The 14,377-nt window shown below is 55.6% G+C and overlaps 6 protein-coding genes across 6 annotated transcripts; 5 read left to right on the forward strand and 1 right to left on the reverse strand.

The window, feature by feature from the left end:
- Positions 1-537: 537 nt before the first annotated feature.
- On the forward strand, positions 538-1,503 carry B0H18DRAFT_1118150 (uncharacterized protein; the record flags this gene model as incomplete). The annotated part of the gene is made up of 4 exons (XM_048033729.1): positions 538-686; positions 745-826; positions 890-1,171; positions 1,225-1,503. The coding sequence occupies 4 exons, from the start codon at positions 538-540 to the stop codon at positions 1,501-1,503; spliced, it is 792 nt and encodes a 263-aa protein (XP_047894564.1).
- Positions 1,504-1,538: 35 nt separating this feature from the next.
- B0H18DRAFT_954122 (uncharacterized protein) lies at positions 1,539-3,358 on the forward strand (the record flags this gene model as incomplete). Its single annotated transcript, XM_048042243.1, has 8 exons — positions 1,539-1,615; positions 1,675-1,802; positions 1,858-1,943; positions 2,006-2,213; positions 2,324-2,412; positions 2,741-2,821; positions 2,895-3,059; positions 3,260-3,358. 8 exons carry the CDS (start codon positions 1,539-1,541, stop codon positions 3,356-3,358), a joined length of 933 nt encoding a protein of 310 aa, XP_047894565.1.
- A 462-nt stretch (positions 3,359-3,820) lies between these two features.
- On the forward strand, positions 3,821-4,255 carry B0H18DRAFT_1118152 (uncharacterized protein; the record flags this gene model as incomplete). Its single annotated transcript, XM_048033730.1, has 3 exons — positions 3,821-3,897; positions 3,950-4,074; positions 4,131-4,255. The coding sequence occupies 3 exons, from the start codon at positions 3,821-3,823 to the stop codon at positions 4,253-4,255; spliced, it is 327 nt and encodes a 108-aa protein (XP_047894566.1).
- Positions 4,256-4,571: 316 nt separating this feature from the next.
- Positions 4,572-5,581, reverse strand: B0H18DRAFT_1118153 (uncharacterized protein; the record flags this gene model as incomplete). The annotated part of the gene is made up of 3 exons (XM_048033731.1): positions 4,572-4,689; positions 4,736-5,522; positions 5,572-5,581. 3 exons carry the CDS (start codon positions 5,579-5,581, stop codon positions 4,572-4,574), a joined length of 915 nt encoding a protein of 304 aa, XP_047894567.1.
- A 1,040-nt stretch (positions 5,582-6,621) lies between these two features.
- B0H18DRAFT_1118154 (uncharacterized protein) lies at positions 6,622-11,077 on the forward strand (the record flags this gene model as incomplete). Its single annotated transcript, XM_048033732.1, has 12 exons — positions 6,622-6,655; positions 6,881-6,948; positions 7,004-7,312; positions 7,363-7,672; positions 8,531-8,748; positions 8,803-8,979; positions 9,038-9,661; positions 9,727-9,792; positions 10,256-10,542; positions 10,591-10,692; positions 10,751-10,841; positions 10,901-11,077. The coding sequence occupies 12 exons, from the start codon at positions 6,622-6,624 to the stop codon at positions 11,075-11,077; spliced, it is 2,463 nt and encodes an 820-aa protein (XP_047894568.1).
- Positions 11,078-11,997: 920 nt separating this feature from the next.
- Positions 11,998-13,514, forward strand: B0H18DRAFT_1118155 (uncharacterized protein; the record flags this gene model as incomplete). The annotated part of the gene is made up of 6 exons (XM_048033733.1): positions 11,998-12,140; positions 12,197-12,324; positions 12,375-12,460; positions 12,519-12,762; positions 13,273-13,379; positions 13,431-13,514. The coding sequence occupies 6 exons, from the start codon at positions 11,998-12,000 to the stop codon at positions 13,512-13,514; spliced, it is 792 nt and encodes a 263-aa protein (XP_047894569.1).
- Between the last annotated feature and the right edge of the window lie 863 nt (positions 13,515-14,377).

Consider the following 14,377-nt stretch of genomic DNA (forward strand, 5'->3'; position numbering starts at 1 on the left):
GGCGGGCTTTGTGCTCAAACGCTTAGGGCTCAGCCCTATATATATGACCGCGGCGCGCGCCGCGCTTTGCGATTCAACAATCTCACGTGCCTCACGCTTGGCACGTGACAGCGCGGTCCGGGCGCGCTGTGCAGGCCGTGATCGTGCGCAACATAACCTAGGCGCTATCACTAAGTCTGGCAGCCTACGACGGCGACCATTCACTGGGCGCAACTCGGGCGATACACGACAAGACAACCCGAACCCAGAAGCACCAGTCGTTTGGCTCCATCGCAGACCGAATATACAGCAACAGGCGCGGACCAAGGGTGACGGACGGATGGTGAAAAGGATGGCGAGGAGGATGGGCATGACGAGCCGCGAGGGCGAGGAGAGCTAGCGCGAATAGCGGCGCAGCGGATGCACATGGTAGGTTTTCCAAGTCACGCACATGCTGGGGAATCTTTGAACAAGGTTTCTAAGCAGTGTGAGCTACAACGAGGCCGTACCCGCCGCTGGCGCAAGTGCCGGATGCACTGCGCGCTGCCGCCGATCACGATGACCGCCGCCTTCATGCGCGAGAACCCTGCCTTCGCCGCCGATTCATTCACCCCACCTGGCGAGCTTAAGACTACCAGTTTGTGCCGGGAGGTCCAGGAGGCGGCCGGCGAGCGCTGTTGGGCGAATCCGGCAGGCGATGACCTCGCGTGCTCAAACACAGTCCCGGGTGCTCACACATACCGTATGAGCGACCTACCCAGCCAGCGTTAACATATCCATTGCACCCGCCGACGTCTCGTCGGCCTCCTACAAGAGCCCCGTCATCTCCCCCTTTGCAGATACCGCCGTTCCCTCCACGACGGCCTTCACCATGCTTGCGCCGTCCGGCGAGCCGCACGCGCGTCCCTAGGCCACGTCCGTGACGCTGCGGGACTCGCTCCCATCGCAGGAGACCGTCGGGCAGGTGCCGTACACGCATTGGGTTGGTGCGGGCGCTCTCCTGAGGTCTCAAGCGCGAGCAGGCCGTGGCCGACCTCCCTGGCGAGCAACGTCGTCAGCGACAGACGTGCAGCTGCTTGGTTGGAGTGCTAACGCCACGCTTGCTCGCATCGGTGACGAGGCGAGTAGTGAGAGCCTCGGGCTCGGCGAGCGCCGGGCAGGGAAGGGCGCCGCGGGCGGAGGGAGCTTGCATGTGGGCGGGAAGGGGAAGAAGGGCATCGGTGTACGGCGATCGGTGGTGCACAGACCATTGTGGAGGGCGGGAAGGGCAACAAGGTTGTCGAGATGGACCAGGTAGAATGCAGGGCGCAATACCGCTCAGTGGGCGCGCAGAAGCCGGAGCAACGGCAGGCAGCAGCGGACAAGACGAGCTTACCTGCTAGCTGGGAGGATGCGGGCGTGGACGATACTCCGAAGGGCGGAGGCCCGCAGGAGGAGGATGAAGAGGAGGGCGGGGAAATGCACAATGTAAGCACGTCGAAGCGCCCAAGGAATATATTTAAGAGGACTGTGTCGCACTTCTAACAACGCCACTTCACCCGCATCGGCTAGTATCCAGAATGTTGTTCCTCCTCTGCGTCTATATGCTGGTCAAAGCTGCCGTAGACGCTCTTCCCGAAGGCCCACCTGTGCCAGCGTAAGTCTCAAACTTGGGATTATAAAACGGAAACTCAGGATTGCTTTCCTTTGTGACAGCGGCGTGAAGATCCGCTATGCCGGAACAGCGGACATCAGGCAGTTGAGTCGTTCCGATCGCGGCCACCGCGTGCTCAGCAATGTTGAGCTCCCCTACGTGCTCATTGTCCGGCTCACAAGTGGGAGATGTAAGCCTTCACTTGCTGCTGAACTGCCAGAGAAGTCATGCCTCTCATCATATAGATGTTGTTCTCGTCTCGCCGGATGCAATACTTCCCGTTCCACGCATTATGGTGCTGTCAGGCAGTACGGTGTACATCGTCTCAGAGGTATGATTTATTCCTCGAGGACATCTGGTAACTGGGCATTGATTTACACGTCGATTGTATAGCTTGAGTTAACGGTCCGCTGGGCCCACTCCACTGGCGATACCTTGAATTGGTTTGAAGCAAGGATCCCGGGCCCCTGGATTGAACCATTCGAGGAGTTCGCCGGCTGCTTCCTAATGAACTACGAATTTGCCCCGCGCGACACCGGCGTCGATGATGGAACCGACGCGTATGAGATCACGCACGTCTACAATCGATTCGAAGGTTGTTGTATGTGGGGTTCTTTCGAGGACGACACGACATGGGCCCACGTTCGCGAAGCCTACTGGAGGATCTTCGCTTTCTCCGTAGCCGTACACTATATGATCGCGGTCCTTAAGATTCTCGTAGCGATGTAGCACGCGAATCCTTTCCTCTCCACATCCGAGCTACATGTATATGGTCTCATCGCCCCGACTTTTGGACAAGGGTTCGCGAGGTCGACGTCGGTTCCCTTTTCGGCGCCATACCTTCCCGATCTGTCGTACACGCTTCCTTCCCTCCTCCACTCACCATCCCGTACTCCTTCTTCGCGCTCCCGCTTTCCAGAACGTCTCTACTTCTCTGCGTGTAGTTACAATGGGCTATGTCGCCGTATCTGTATCGATGCCTCTCCCACAATTCTCTCGCATTCGACCGGCACGTTATATGCGACGAGATGGTTCGCGTGTGCAAAGGGCAGCAGGTAGAAAAGGTCGTCGCGCGCATTGAGCATAGTCAGTTCTCCATGTGACATGGCAACCTAACTACTCCATCAGATACGTCGTCATCCGTCGCAGCGACACAGCGCCCACTGGGCGGAGAAGTGTTGTAGGGCGCTGCAGTACTGCACAGACGAGGTACGTAAGGCACTAGAATGCACGCGATGATGCTGCTCTGCTACAGGACTCCGAACCGGACAAGCTAGGCTAGCGCAGGAGTCGCGGGAGCTCGTGGAGGAGTACATGGGGGATGAAGGAGATCGGCAACCTCAATTTGTACTATCAGCACCTGCAACACTTCATCGAGCATGCGGTTAACCAGGTTGAGTACTCGTTGATGACGCAAGCTGAGCACAACACCACCTCCTATATTGTCGTGAGCTAACTTTCCCGTCCGAAGCGCGATCCTACGTTCGGACTCGAGTCAAGGCGATCGCGAGAGCGATAGCAGGGAAGGTGATGACGGAGGCCGCGCTGCCACTCTGATCGACAAGTTCGCCAAGTCGCAAGCCACCCTCATCGATCCAACGACCACGCAACATGCTCACATTGCTGTTTCTCGTAGGCGCGATTCAGCGAGGGCAGAGCTACGTAGGCGAGATGGAGCTCCCTCGTGGCAGGCGTGGCACCTCGTGCGGTATTGCGACCGTCATACAGCAACAACTTGATGAGTAGGAGACGCACCAGGCAGCACCGCCTGGGACTTCGCTTCAAATTGCTGCGACCCGACGCACAGCGGTAATGTCTACGGGGTCTCGTCTAAGAATACTCACGTTGTTACGATATTGCAGACACCGCGCCGGAACGGAGGCCCGACCAGCGTTCTGAAGCACCCAGGATCCGACCTCAAGGAGACAGCTCTCAGCGATGGTGAAAACGTTCAATGCTCAACGTCGGGACCGTTAAACTCTAACGCCAAGCTTCAAGCGCTCACCTGGGATCACTTAGAACGATCGGAATGTCTGAAAATGGACGGACCGTGCCGTGTCCGCCAATCCCGTTCATCGGTCTATCCTCACGTGCTTTTACCTCGAGCCGCCGCTGGGTATGTTACTAGATATTGACAATGCATGCCTGTGCCACATGCAATATATAAGGCGAAGTCAGAGCCGATCGACCTGCAGGCAAACGATCACCATGGCCTTTCTTTCCGCCTTAGCCACTGCCTTTCAGTACACTCTTACGCTCATCTCACAAGCACCCCCGATCATCGCGTATGTACCGTGTTCCTAACTCCTAGTATGACTGCTCAACATTGTTGGGCAGCGGGACAGATTTTTACTTCGCAGCCGATTACCGAGTGATTAGCATCCGCCAAGCCGTTGTCGCTATTACAGGTGCTGATGCGACGCCCGGAGTACTGTTCTTTGTTCCGCTTCTCCATGGACATTGTAAGTTAACCCTGCCATCTGCTCTTGTGCTCGGGTTCTGATGGCCATCTCGACAGATACTTGCTTCGGCACCACAGTACCGATTAGGCAGGGTCAGAAGGCGACCCGATTTTTTTCGTGGGCGGTCAAGGTTATAGTCTGTGAGGCGAGTACCCAGCTGTCTACCTCGGATCTTAACTAAGCCATGTAGTACAGCCCGATTTGACGGTTTGCTGGGTCGACGCAGCAGCAGGGAAGGTGTATCAAGTGAGGCTGTGCACCCCGGAGAGCTTCCGGTCTCTCGTCAGTTGCTGCTTCGAGACGAGGGACAGCGGAAGCATGCAGAGCATCAAGCGTTCCTGGCGCGCTTTCGTCTTACTAGTCTTGCTTTACATTGCTATCAACATCACAAAATTTGCTCTCAGTGTTACGCATTGACATCGCCTGCCTATTTTCGCTCTCTGATACATTCTCATCTCTTTTTATCGATCTCCGAAAAAGTTGTATTGTAGCTACGATTAAAAGTAATCGTCATCGTCAAAGAAGTCTTCCTCCTCCATCCAGACAGCAAGGATGTGTCTGAAGGTGCGCATTACAACAGCGAGCAGCATGGTTGCCAAGAATACGGACGTCAAACTATGACCCAACGGGTGAGATGATAACGGTTGCGACGGAAAAATACACTCGCCTTGGGACGACAAGGTGGATCTTGAACCAAGTAAGCGCGCTGATGCGGGGAATACCAACGCTTCGCTTCAGATGAACCGAGTATGCATAGCCCTCGGCGAGGAGCAACTCTGTCTCTTGTCGGATAGACATGAGTAGTTTACGACCCGAAGACACGAGGCTTCGTAGATGTTCTGCCGGGTCATGAGAACCAGGGTCTCCCACGACATTGTCCTGGGGTGCAGTGTCTTGGTCGCCTTGGGCGCAGTCTGCCGGGTCTCTGTCGGCGCCTGCGTTTCGTTCACTTCCGTCCTCATCGACCGTACCCTCGCCCGAATGTGTGCGTCGGTTGCCTAGCCCGGCGGATACGCTATCGCTCGAGCCGGATTCGACAGAGCCAATCTGACTTGGTCCGTAGTCGACGAGCGTGTTGCTGAGCTCAACGAAGGCAGTCATAGCACTGTCGCAGGACGGTTGGGCGCCTTGATCGTCTTGTGCGACCGCAGACTGCGTACCTGCGGCCCGCTTCGCCTGGAGCGGTATCCCTGTGGGTGACACGGGAGCATTTGACTCAGGCGTAGCGCCCCACTGCTGAAACGCCCACTTCACAGTTCGGCGAATCGAGTCTGTCAGCGCATAGAAGGCTTGCTGAAGGCAAAGAAGCACGTAAGGTTCCTTGTGAGGGAGACGGGCCCCATGAGTCGGGCACAGCGCCTTTGAGAGGTACGAGAGAACTTCCTCCAGGTTCAGCTTGAAAGCCTGTAGTTTACTGCACACTTCGTGTTGTAGATGGTCTGGATCCTCTGGGAAATAGTCAGCTCATGCGTGCCGCGCTGAAGATATCACCAGTACCCGAGGTCATAAACGAGCCTTCTATGTTGCATCTCACGGGAGAGGAGGCAGTCGCATGCGATGGTTCGGAGCATCGCAGCAGCTGGGCAATGAAGGCAATCCTAGAGCCTTGGATTCCGGGTCTGGCAAGAACCCGTCGATAGCGGTTCAGTCCGACTACATCAGCCGACAGCACGTCGGCGTAGACGTACGGCTTACCTAGACCGTTCAAAATCTGAATGTACGTCTTCTCTGCTCACCTCCGCATCTTTGGCATGGTCGGAATCTGTCTCGCCCTTTGTCATGTTTACGATGGATCGCGTTCGGGCTAGCCACTGCACGTCCCGATGAACCGTGCTACCCGGGCCAGGCAGCAAATCATGATCAACGTACCATACTCAAGTGTTGAAGAGACTGATTTACACCACCGTTGCTGAGCAGGTGGGGAATTCCTTGGGTAGGCCCCGTATGGACTTTGTCGTTGATGCGATCGAGTATTTCTCCAATGCCGCCGTCGCTTTCAACATCAATAAGTTCATCGAGCAAAGCGTCGATCGTTTGACCGAGTGTTCTTGAGAGGACTCCTGCCAAGGCACGTTTCCGTTCCAAAGAAGGTAAATTGTCGTATGCAACACCTTCACAGATCGGTTCGGCAGCCGATGAGCCACGGGCGATAGTGTCGTAGAGAACCAGTAATAACAGTTGGTCTATAAGCGTTGTCTGGCATTGAGTATGCATATCCAGTGAGAGACAGCAGAGAGCGTGTAGTGTAACAGCAGATCAAGCTTCGGTGACAGAGCCCCGGCCTAATAGCGAGACAAAGGTGCACGCGCCACAAAGGTGCGAGGCGGGCCTGAGCGCCGGGCGGCGTTTGAGTAGGCAACACTATCCATACCACTGCGTCGCACTCAGCTTCAGAAACCTCGTTTCATACGCATCATCCACAGCACTACATGCCCGATACATCCATTAGAGAACCGGCTTCTACTCGATGGACGGTCACATTCCCGGTGTCGAGTGGCGATTATCCAACCCACTTCGAACTACCATCATTCGGGGTCAAGGATCAACATGGTACTGGTCATATTTTCACACTACGTCGTCGGTATGCAGCCGATATTTCGATGGTGGTAAGTGGGGAGCTCGCCTTATTCAAAATGAGCCAAGTTATATACAAAGACTGCAGCCATCCGCTACAAGCGCCCCGCGCTCAAAAGCCAAGAGTGAAGAGGCAGGATCACCTAGCCAACATGCACGTAGGAACATTTGCGACGTTCATGCGATGCTTGTATCGCTCATTTTTTTTGCGACGCCTATGGGACGCATAAAGCGCACGTTGCGTTCAGTATTGAAGAGTCTCTCGATAACATTTTTCCCGCACCGCTTGATTTCAATGAGGTATTTGTCCCCTCTGCGTCCGCGGTCACATCGTTGTTCATGCATAATTTTTTAGAATCAACCCTTCGACCCGGAAAATGCAGAGGAGAATGATGAAGGTGCAACAGGCGCTGCAGTAATCGAGAGGCAGGGTGATGACGATGTCCGAAACCTACTCGATAGCGAAAGGAGGCGGAGCCGCAAGGGCAAACAACCAGAACGCCGCGATGTTCTCCAAAGATGGCCCGCCGAGCGTAGATCGCAGGCTGAGTCGAAATCTCCCGATATGTCATTTGAGGGCAACGCCCAAGGCAGCAGGCACGGCAACGGTATCATTCGGGAGCCTGAGCCTGGCCCTTCGTCGAGATCTCCTGATGCTGAACCGGTATGGAGGCAGCTTCTCTTTTTTGCGGGCAGATACTGAATCTCCATTAGAGCATGATACATATGAAGCGTAAAATCCGGAAAGCCAAGCTAGACTACACATGGCACGCGAATGCAGGGCCAACTCCCATTGCGAAGCCTCCGTCCACTCTTGACGCAGATGATCTTGGAACACTATTCCTACATCGTATCCTGAGCGCGAATGGCAAGGTGACGGACGCCGTACAAGTATGGATGTGGGATCAGTTTGATGACGGTTCAACTGGTTGGCGAAGTATCAACGAGTCCAACCTTCCTCATCACCCTATGTCGCCTGAACTCACGCTATCGTTCACGCCTACCGGGGACCCCAGTTGGATCGGTCCGGTTACTGCAAAGCGTCCGCGCGCATTGCCACGAATTATGACATAATGGCGGGATTTAAAGCCACGAATTGGGGGTGGCAGGATGTTAGGCTCGATCGCAAGTGGAATGGGGGGTATATCAAATGGCAAACAATTTAGCTACCTAACATTGCGACGAAGAAAACGATGGCGAGATCAGAGATGGAGGAGGAGTCTGGTTCCTGGGCCTGATAATCTACTACTGTACACTCGACCATTCGCTACAAGCGTGTTGTGTGTGCCGGAACTTCCTGCGATATTGTTGTCTCCGTTCCCCGCCTCCATACGATGAGTCGCATAACATCAGAGCTGGATCAAGCACGCCACTCGCCGGTGCACTGCCGAAGGGAAAGGCCGTCGAGGCCGCAGGAAATTTAAATACAGTGCAAGCCCAGTTCGGTAGAGAATCAGTCCCGAACGATCCGTCGAACATGCTCCGCTTACCGATCCGCATACGTATACGTTTGTTCTCCTATGATTACTTTGACAAGAATGTAGCGGCGGATCCTGCGGTGTCTATATTATGCCCAGGATATTGATCGCGCCTGCCCGAGGTGCCCTGACCTGTTCCGTGGATGGGTGCGCGAGCGAGCGGGCGAACGGAAAGGCGAACGAATGGGCGAACGAATGACAGAATGGGCGAACGAAATATTGCGAATCAATGCCAGTCGATAAAGCAAGTACTGGGCCCGTGTACACTTATTTAGTAGCGACGTACCGATCAGTGGTCTTCGATCTAGATCTAGGATAATCACATCGGTGAAAGTGCACGAACTCGGACGCACTGCCGGCGACGCACCCTGAGACTTGTTGCCCGGCACCTCACCGTCTCCTAGTCTCCGGTCGCCTCGATATCATGATTGGATCCTCAAACCACGTCGTATCCAGCAGTATTGTCACGAAGATGAAGGAGGCAAACATGGCGATGGCGAAGGTAATGAGGGAGGAGGAGGAGGAGGGGGATCATGCCGCAGATGAAGACGTGGATGAACTCGAGGAGAGCGATGTCGACGGCCCAGAACGTGCGGAGGAGCGGCGCCAAGTGAACATCAAGGTCAGTGTACCATACGTTCACACTTGTTGTGCCGTTCACAACGTTCTCCGTTAGTTCCACGGCGACTATAGATGTGATTACTGCAAGCGTGCTGAGGAATGGGCACAAAAACGGGCAGCGAAGGTTGTGAAGGGCCCCAGTGAAATCACACCGTTCATTTGCACGATCTCTGGGAGACGGAAGCGTTGCGACTTCTGCTCAAAGGGCCGGCGCACACCCTGCTCGCTTCAGGTGAGTGTTTGCTCGTCCTTACGCCACATTCAGTGATGTGCTGAATTTTGGGCACAAGCCATATCTCATCAACAATTTGATCAGCGTTGATAAGGACCTTGTCGGCACATACACAATCAACCACGCTCCCGAGGCCACAGTTACTGGCATCGAGTCCAACAACAAGATCTACTCGGCAGTCCGCGTACAGGACAGTTTGCCTCGAACGAAGCGTATGACCAGCCCCGCAAAGCCCAAGCGCAAGAACGCAGTGAAAGCAGCGAAAAGGGTCGCAAGGGCTCGCAGCAGCGCAAGCCTGCCCCGCAAGCGTGCTCAACCTATCGCCACCTCAGTAACTGGATCGTCTTCGCATTCAAATAACTCGCAAAGTCATGTCGAGACCGATCTTCTGAACCAGGAGGGATCTCGTCTCCGCAGCACTGCGGAGGAGGCCCTAGATGGCCTGTGCAGTGATGTCCGCAGACTCGAGAGCGAGATGTACGAACTTCGCAACACATTGGAAGCCGAGCGGGCATTCCGGAAGGAGGTAGCAGTCGATCTCGCCAAACTTCGCAGTGAGATGGATGACCTACGCGCCGGCGCTGGTGCGCGCTCCTTGGCCGCTCTTGAACTGGATATATCAGCGTTCGTTGCCAAGGTTAGGAGGCAGTTGGGCAGTGTCGATGATCGCGGTGATCGTGGCGTAAGTTCATGTCCATGACTTATGTTTCCCCCGCTAATGACTGGTATGAACCCTGTTACCGTCAGACGACCCATCAAGCGGCTGGTATGTCCAGTGAGCCTGGCGAAGGCAACGACGGCCACGGTGCTACGGTGAATATCACTGCACCGATCACCTCCTCTGGTCCCAAAGTTGGACATCGCATGGAGATCTCGTCATGACACTATAGTGCCTTCGCTTTTGGAGACAATAAACAGTACATGCCGCTGTTTGGGTTGGTGCAATGCGCGACGTGTAGAGTACCGAGGCAGCTTCGCAGTGTATACTATCTGATTGTACGTGCGAGCGCAGCTTGAACGCGCCCGCCGCGAAACGTCTATACTCGTTTACTTTCTTCGATCGCACGGCGATGACCAATATTGTTTTTCCGTTACGCCTACGGACAACACTACCTCGCAATGTCGATAATTCTTCTCCCACTAAGCAGCTCCTCCGCGCGCGACTCGGGGTGCCGATATGTTTTCGAGTTCGACATGAGGAGGAGGCGGCGCTAATGATGAGTTACGTCATCCTCTCACGCCCCGCGACCTCAGCGCTCAGCCCGACGACTTGCAGCCCGTCGCAGGCCCGTCGTGCTACATGCGGCGGCGCTCAAGCGCTCAACGCTCACCACCCCCACCACCCCTGCACCACCCCGCAGCTGCTGCAGCTCCGTCGCAGCCCCGCCGTCGTTGTTCGTCTGAGGCCAGCCCGGAACAAAGGGACCCGCCAGCTGGCGGGTTGAAGCACGGCGGCTTAGCCCGCGTGGACGTCCGCCAGGTCGACATGGGAGTCGACATGAAGTGTCGGCGCGACGAATCCCTGCGAAACGTTGGCAGGATATCGCTTCTAAGCGTGGATCTGTAAGTGCGTTCTCTGCGTGTCCTTACGCAAAGGTGACCTATACGCAGGAGACTGTCGCCGATGGCGGGTTCACCGTCACCCGAAACCGACCCACAGGTTCAAGGCGACGACCTCCTCCGTTTCATGCCCTCGACCGTGGACGGGATAGTGTCAGCAGCGAGGGTCAGTCTCAGCGATCGCAGCGTAGCGGGTGCGTCTGTGTCGCAGCAAAGCAACAGAGACAAAGGGCGGCGAGCTCCAAGTCGCGCAGCCAGTGGGGCGGTACCGTAGGAGGGCTACGCCCGGGTGCGAAGAAGAGGTGCGCGGTGTGGAATGAAATCTTTCATTTGATACTAACTCGTTTTCCTCAACGGACAGCAAGCCCCTTACCATGTACTTGCCGCGCCGGATGCGCTGGCGAAGACATTGCTTGCCGCGAAGATATCCGAACTGCAGCCCCCCCCCATACTCGGAATGCAGTGTCGCCGATCGTTTCGCGGTGCCAACGCAAGGACTGAAGCCACGTCGTTGCAGTCGTGTCGTCGAGACAAGTAAGAAGTACTCAGTTCGTGTCTGCCGGTCTCATGACTACTCTACAGTCTCTGTCATTGAGAAGACTGTCGCACGTCTACTAGTAGCGCGCTCGCGACGACCTGGAAGGCGGAGACGCGAGGCCAGGACAAGCGCCGCCGACTCGGAAACGCTGGGGGTCGCGATCGTAGATAGCCCTATTTTTGAGCTACCAGCCTCGCGCCGAGACAATGGTCCCCTGTCCACAAGCGTTCAAACTTCAAGCTTCAAAGCTTCAAAGCCGGAAGAGGACTCAAAAGACGCCCGTCGCCCGGATAGGTGCTCATATGCTTGTTGTACGAAGCTTTCTTATTCCAGCCATTACTTCCCGATCCGATTCCATATAACCGCTTTCTCTTCATGCATTGCGCTTCCCTTCAAGTTCGAACTACTATTTCCCTCTGACTCATCTCGCTGTCCTCTTTTACTTTCCATGACTCTCGTGCTCTTGTCGCAACACGGTCTGCTTGCGCAAGGCACTACGTCGGGTAGCGAGTCGAAAATGGCATCAGAGGCGCGTATCGAGCAAATAAGCTTCCCTTCGTATTTGGCGGCCTGAACACTCTACTAGAACCACCGCCATCTATCGCACCGGCCCTACATCCACCTCCTACTCGTCGACCGCCGTGCAACTGGAGATTTGCACGTTTTGGTCGGTTTCGTCGCCGCGCAGGTTCTCTCTCTGACAAGGTCCTCTATCTCAAGCCCTTCGTCCACAGCAGACTCTTTGACCATCTGCGCTCGGAGGTTTGTGTTGGGTGTTGCTCCTGGATGCTTCAGGCTTTCGTGTGCGCAGGTGGCGACGAGTGGACAATGAAGGTTAAACTGTCAAGCATTGTTCCTGGTTGTTGCTTTGTTCCATTCAGGTTCCATTTACGAGTGACGGTGCGTATATATGGGGTGCCATGCCTCGCATCGAGGTATCACAGGCCTCATACCCCGCTGTACGGTTTCTGCCTCCCATGGAAGGCGACGCGACAAGAGTCTTCATATGCTACATGTTGTACATGAGCTGGTTCCTGATTGGCGATCCGCCGCCCACCCCACTGTCAGCATTAGGTTTCTCCTGCCTGTTCTCGCCACTGATGAGTGTTCTCGACATAGGGGGACAACTATCTGCTTTGCTGGAGACGTGTTGGACTTCAAGCAAATTCACCCTCCTCGTGCACTCCTACCAGTCGATCGCGAGACGCCAACTTCGATGCTGTTCGTGCAGCTCTCTGATGAAACCTGTGAGTAGGTGTGGGATGGTCTAGAATATGTCCGCTCATTGATTTTCTAGATGCGGTTGTTATTCACCCGAACAACCAGCTGGTAGGCAGTCCAAGCATGCTCCTGAGCGACGCGACTGCAGTGGCAGCGAATGAGGTGAGGATGCCGCCTCTGACATTGGTTGATTGTGTGTTCACGGGGCCGGGCTCGATAGCAACTTCTGATTGTTGCCTGGAGCCATGTCGTTCAAGGCCAGCTGCGGTGGTACCAGGTGAAGTTGCGCGATCGCGTCGATTTCTGGGCGGTGATCCAGTGCTTCCACCAGCGAGCGGAAGAAGTCGGCCAGGACTTCGACCCCGGAGTCATGGATGAGCTCGCGACTATTGAACACCGTTTTGACGCGATCATGGACTATGGTGCCTTTGAGGATGACTGGACCGCGTTCGACGCGGTCATATGTATAGGTGGGGTGACCTTAACATTCTTCGTGGCGCTCTATGTGCAATAGTGTATCACCAACGTTAATCGAGAGTGCTGTAATTGAGACTGCTACGTAGGCTAGGCGTAGATACGAATTGTACGTAACATGCATCGAGAGTGGCTGGCTTATAGCCTTACAACAACTGTGTGCACCTCTCGCGTCGTCTGCACCGTGTCACGGTGTCCAAGAGCCTTGGCCAACATCTCCTCTGCCCGTTTGACATCAATATCAGGTCGCCGCGATCGACGAAATGGCCTCCCCGTTCGATGAGAGTGGCCCATAGTGGCGACGGCGCTCCGACAGCGATGCGGCGTGCGATGATGCCTCTGAGCTCTAGAACTTGGCACATCACGTCTATGAACAGCAGGCTAGCATTGATTTAGTCGCGCGGACCAAAGGGAGGCTCAATATTTCCGTAAATGGTCGTATACCAAGAGGTCGAGTCTCCTGCGCTTCTCACCGGGCTACCCTCCGGTGCTGCATTCAGTCGTGCAGCTCGTCCTCCTCGTGGTCGTGACCCAGCACACCCAACAACCGTTCGCGACACGCATCCGTGCCTCAATACACGAAGCCCTCCTCGTTGCCTCCGTCGTCGTGCGTATGGCCATCCGGGCCCTTCTCCGTGTCGCTCATGAGTTCCTCCAGGCGCGCCGCGTAGTCTTCCGGATGGTCGTTCTGCACCTCTCCATCCTCGCCGTCCGAGAAGCCAAGCCCACCGTGCTTTCGTGACCCATGCATTGGCAAGAATGCGTTGAGCGTGAGGCAGAGCGGTCGCTCTTGCACGATGTCGAAGAGAAGGCACACCTAGCGTCGTTGATGGAGGACGATGCCAGGGCGAGTTGCCTCTCAAAAACCTCTCGTACATCTCACTGAACACTGTCCTCAGCGGGCTGGACCTGTCTGATGGCCCTCCTTCAACACCACTGGCATTCACACCTCCGATACTTGGCTCACATTTGCCTCCGAAGCCTACCACAAGGAATGACGGGGATACTCTTCATCGCGTCCCTTCCTTCATCTCACCATTTCGTGACTTCGCTCGACTACACCTCAAGCGTCTCGAGTTCCTTCATCAGCGAGCGTGGGTACGCCCCTCTCTCACGTACCTGAGGGTGCCTCGGAGAGTCCCTCAACTTCTCGGCATTGTCCAGGTCCTAATCAGTGGCCATTAACGGCCGTGTTGCCTCCCAGACGCGAGAAATTCTTAAGTGGACGCATTCGCAGACTGCCGGTCCTCTTTGCGAACCAACTCCAGAAAGCTACGTCGTTGTTGTGCACCGAGCGCGCTGGCGCGTCCGCCGTCCTGGCTGCGAAAGGACTCATTTGTATCGGCACGGATGCAGGGAAAGTGGTCGTGTTTGACTTCAAGCTGGATGGTCGGTTTACTCTGTTGCCAACCTCTAGTCCGGCCTGACACTCCGTTGTACAGACAAAGCAGCGGGCCCAGTCACAACGGTGGCGCTCTCGTTTGATCATGCTTTCGGAGCCACAGGACACGCCGGCGACCACATAAATCTCGTCAATTTGAATACCCCAAAGACCCTGGCGCGTTTCGTTGCACTCACCACTTTGGCAGACGTGGCTGCCGGACG

Source organism: Fomitopsis serialis (genome assembly GCF_022376445.1).
Source record: "Fomitopsis serialis strain Sig1Antser10 chromosome Unknown B0H18scaffold_25, whole genome shotgun sequence".
Lineage (NCBI taxonomy): Eukaryota > Fungi > Basidiomycota > Agaricomycetes > Polyporales > Fomitopsidaceae > Fomitopsis > Fomitopsis serialis.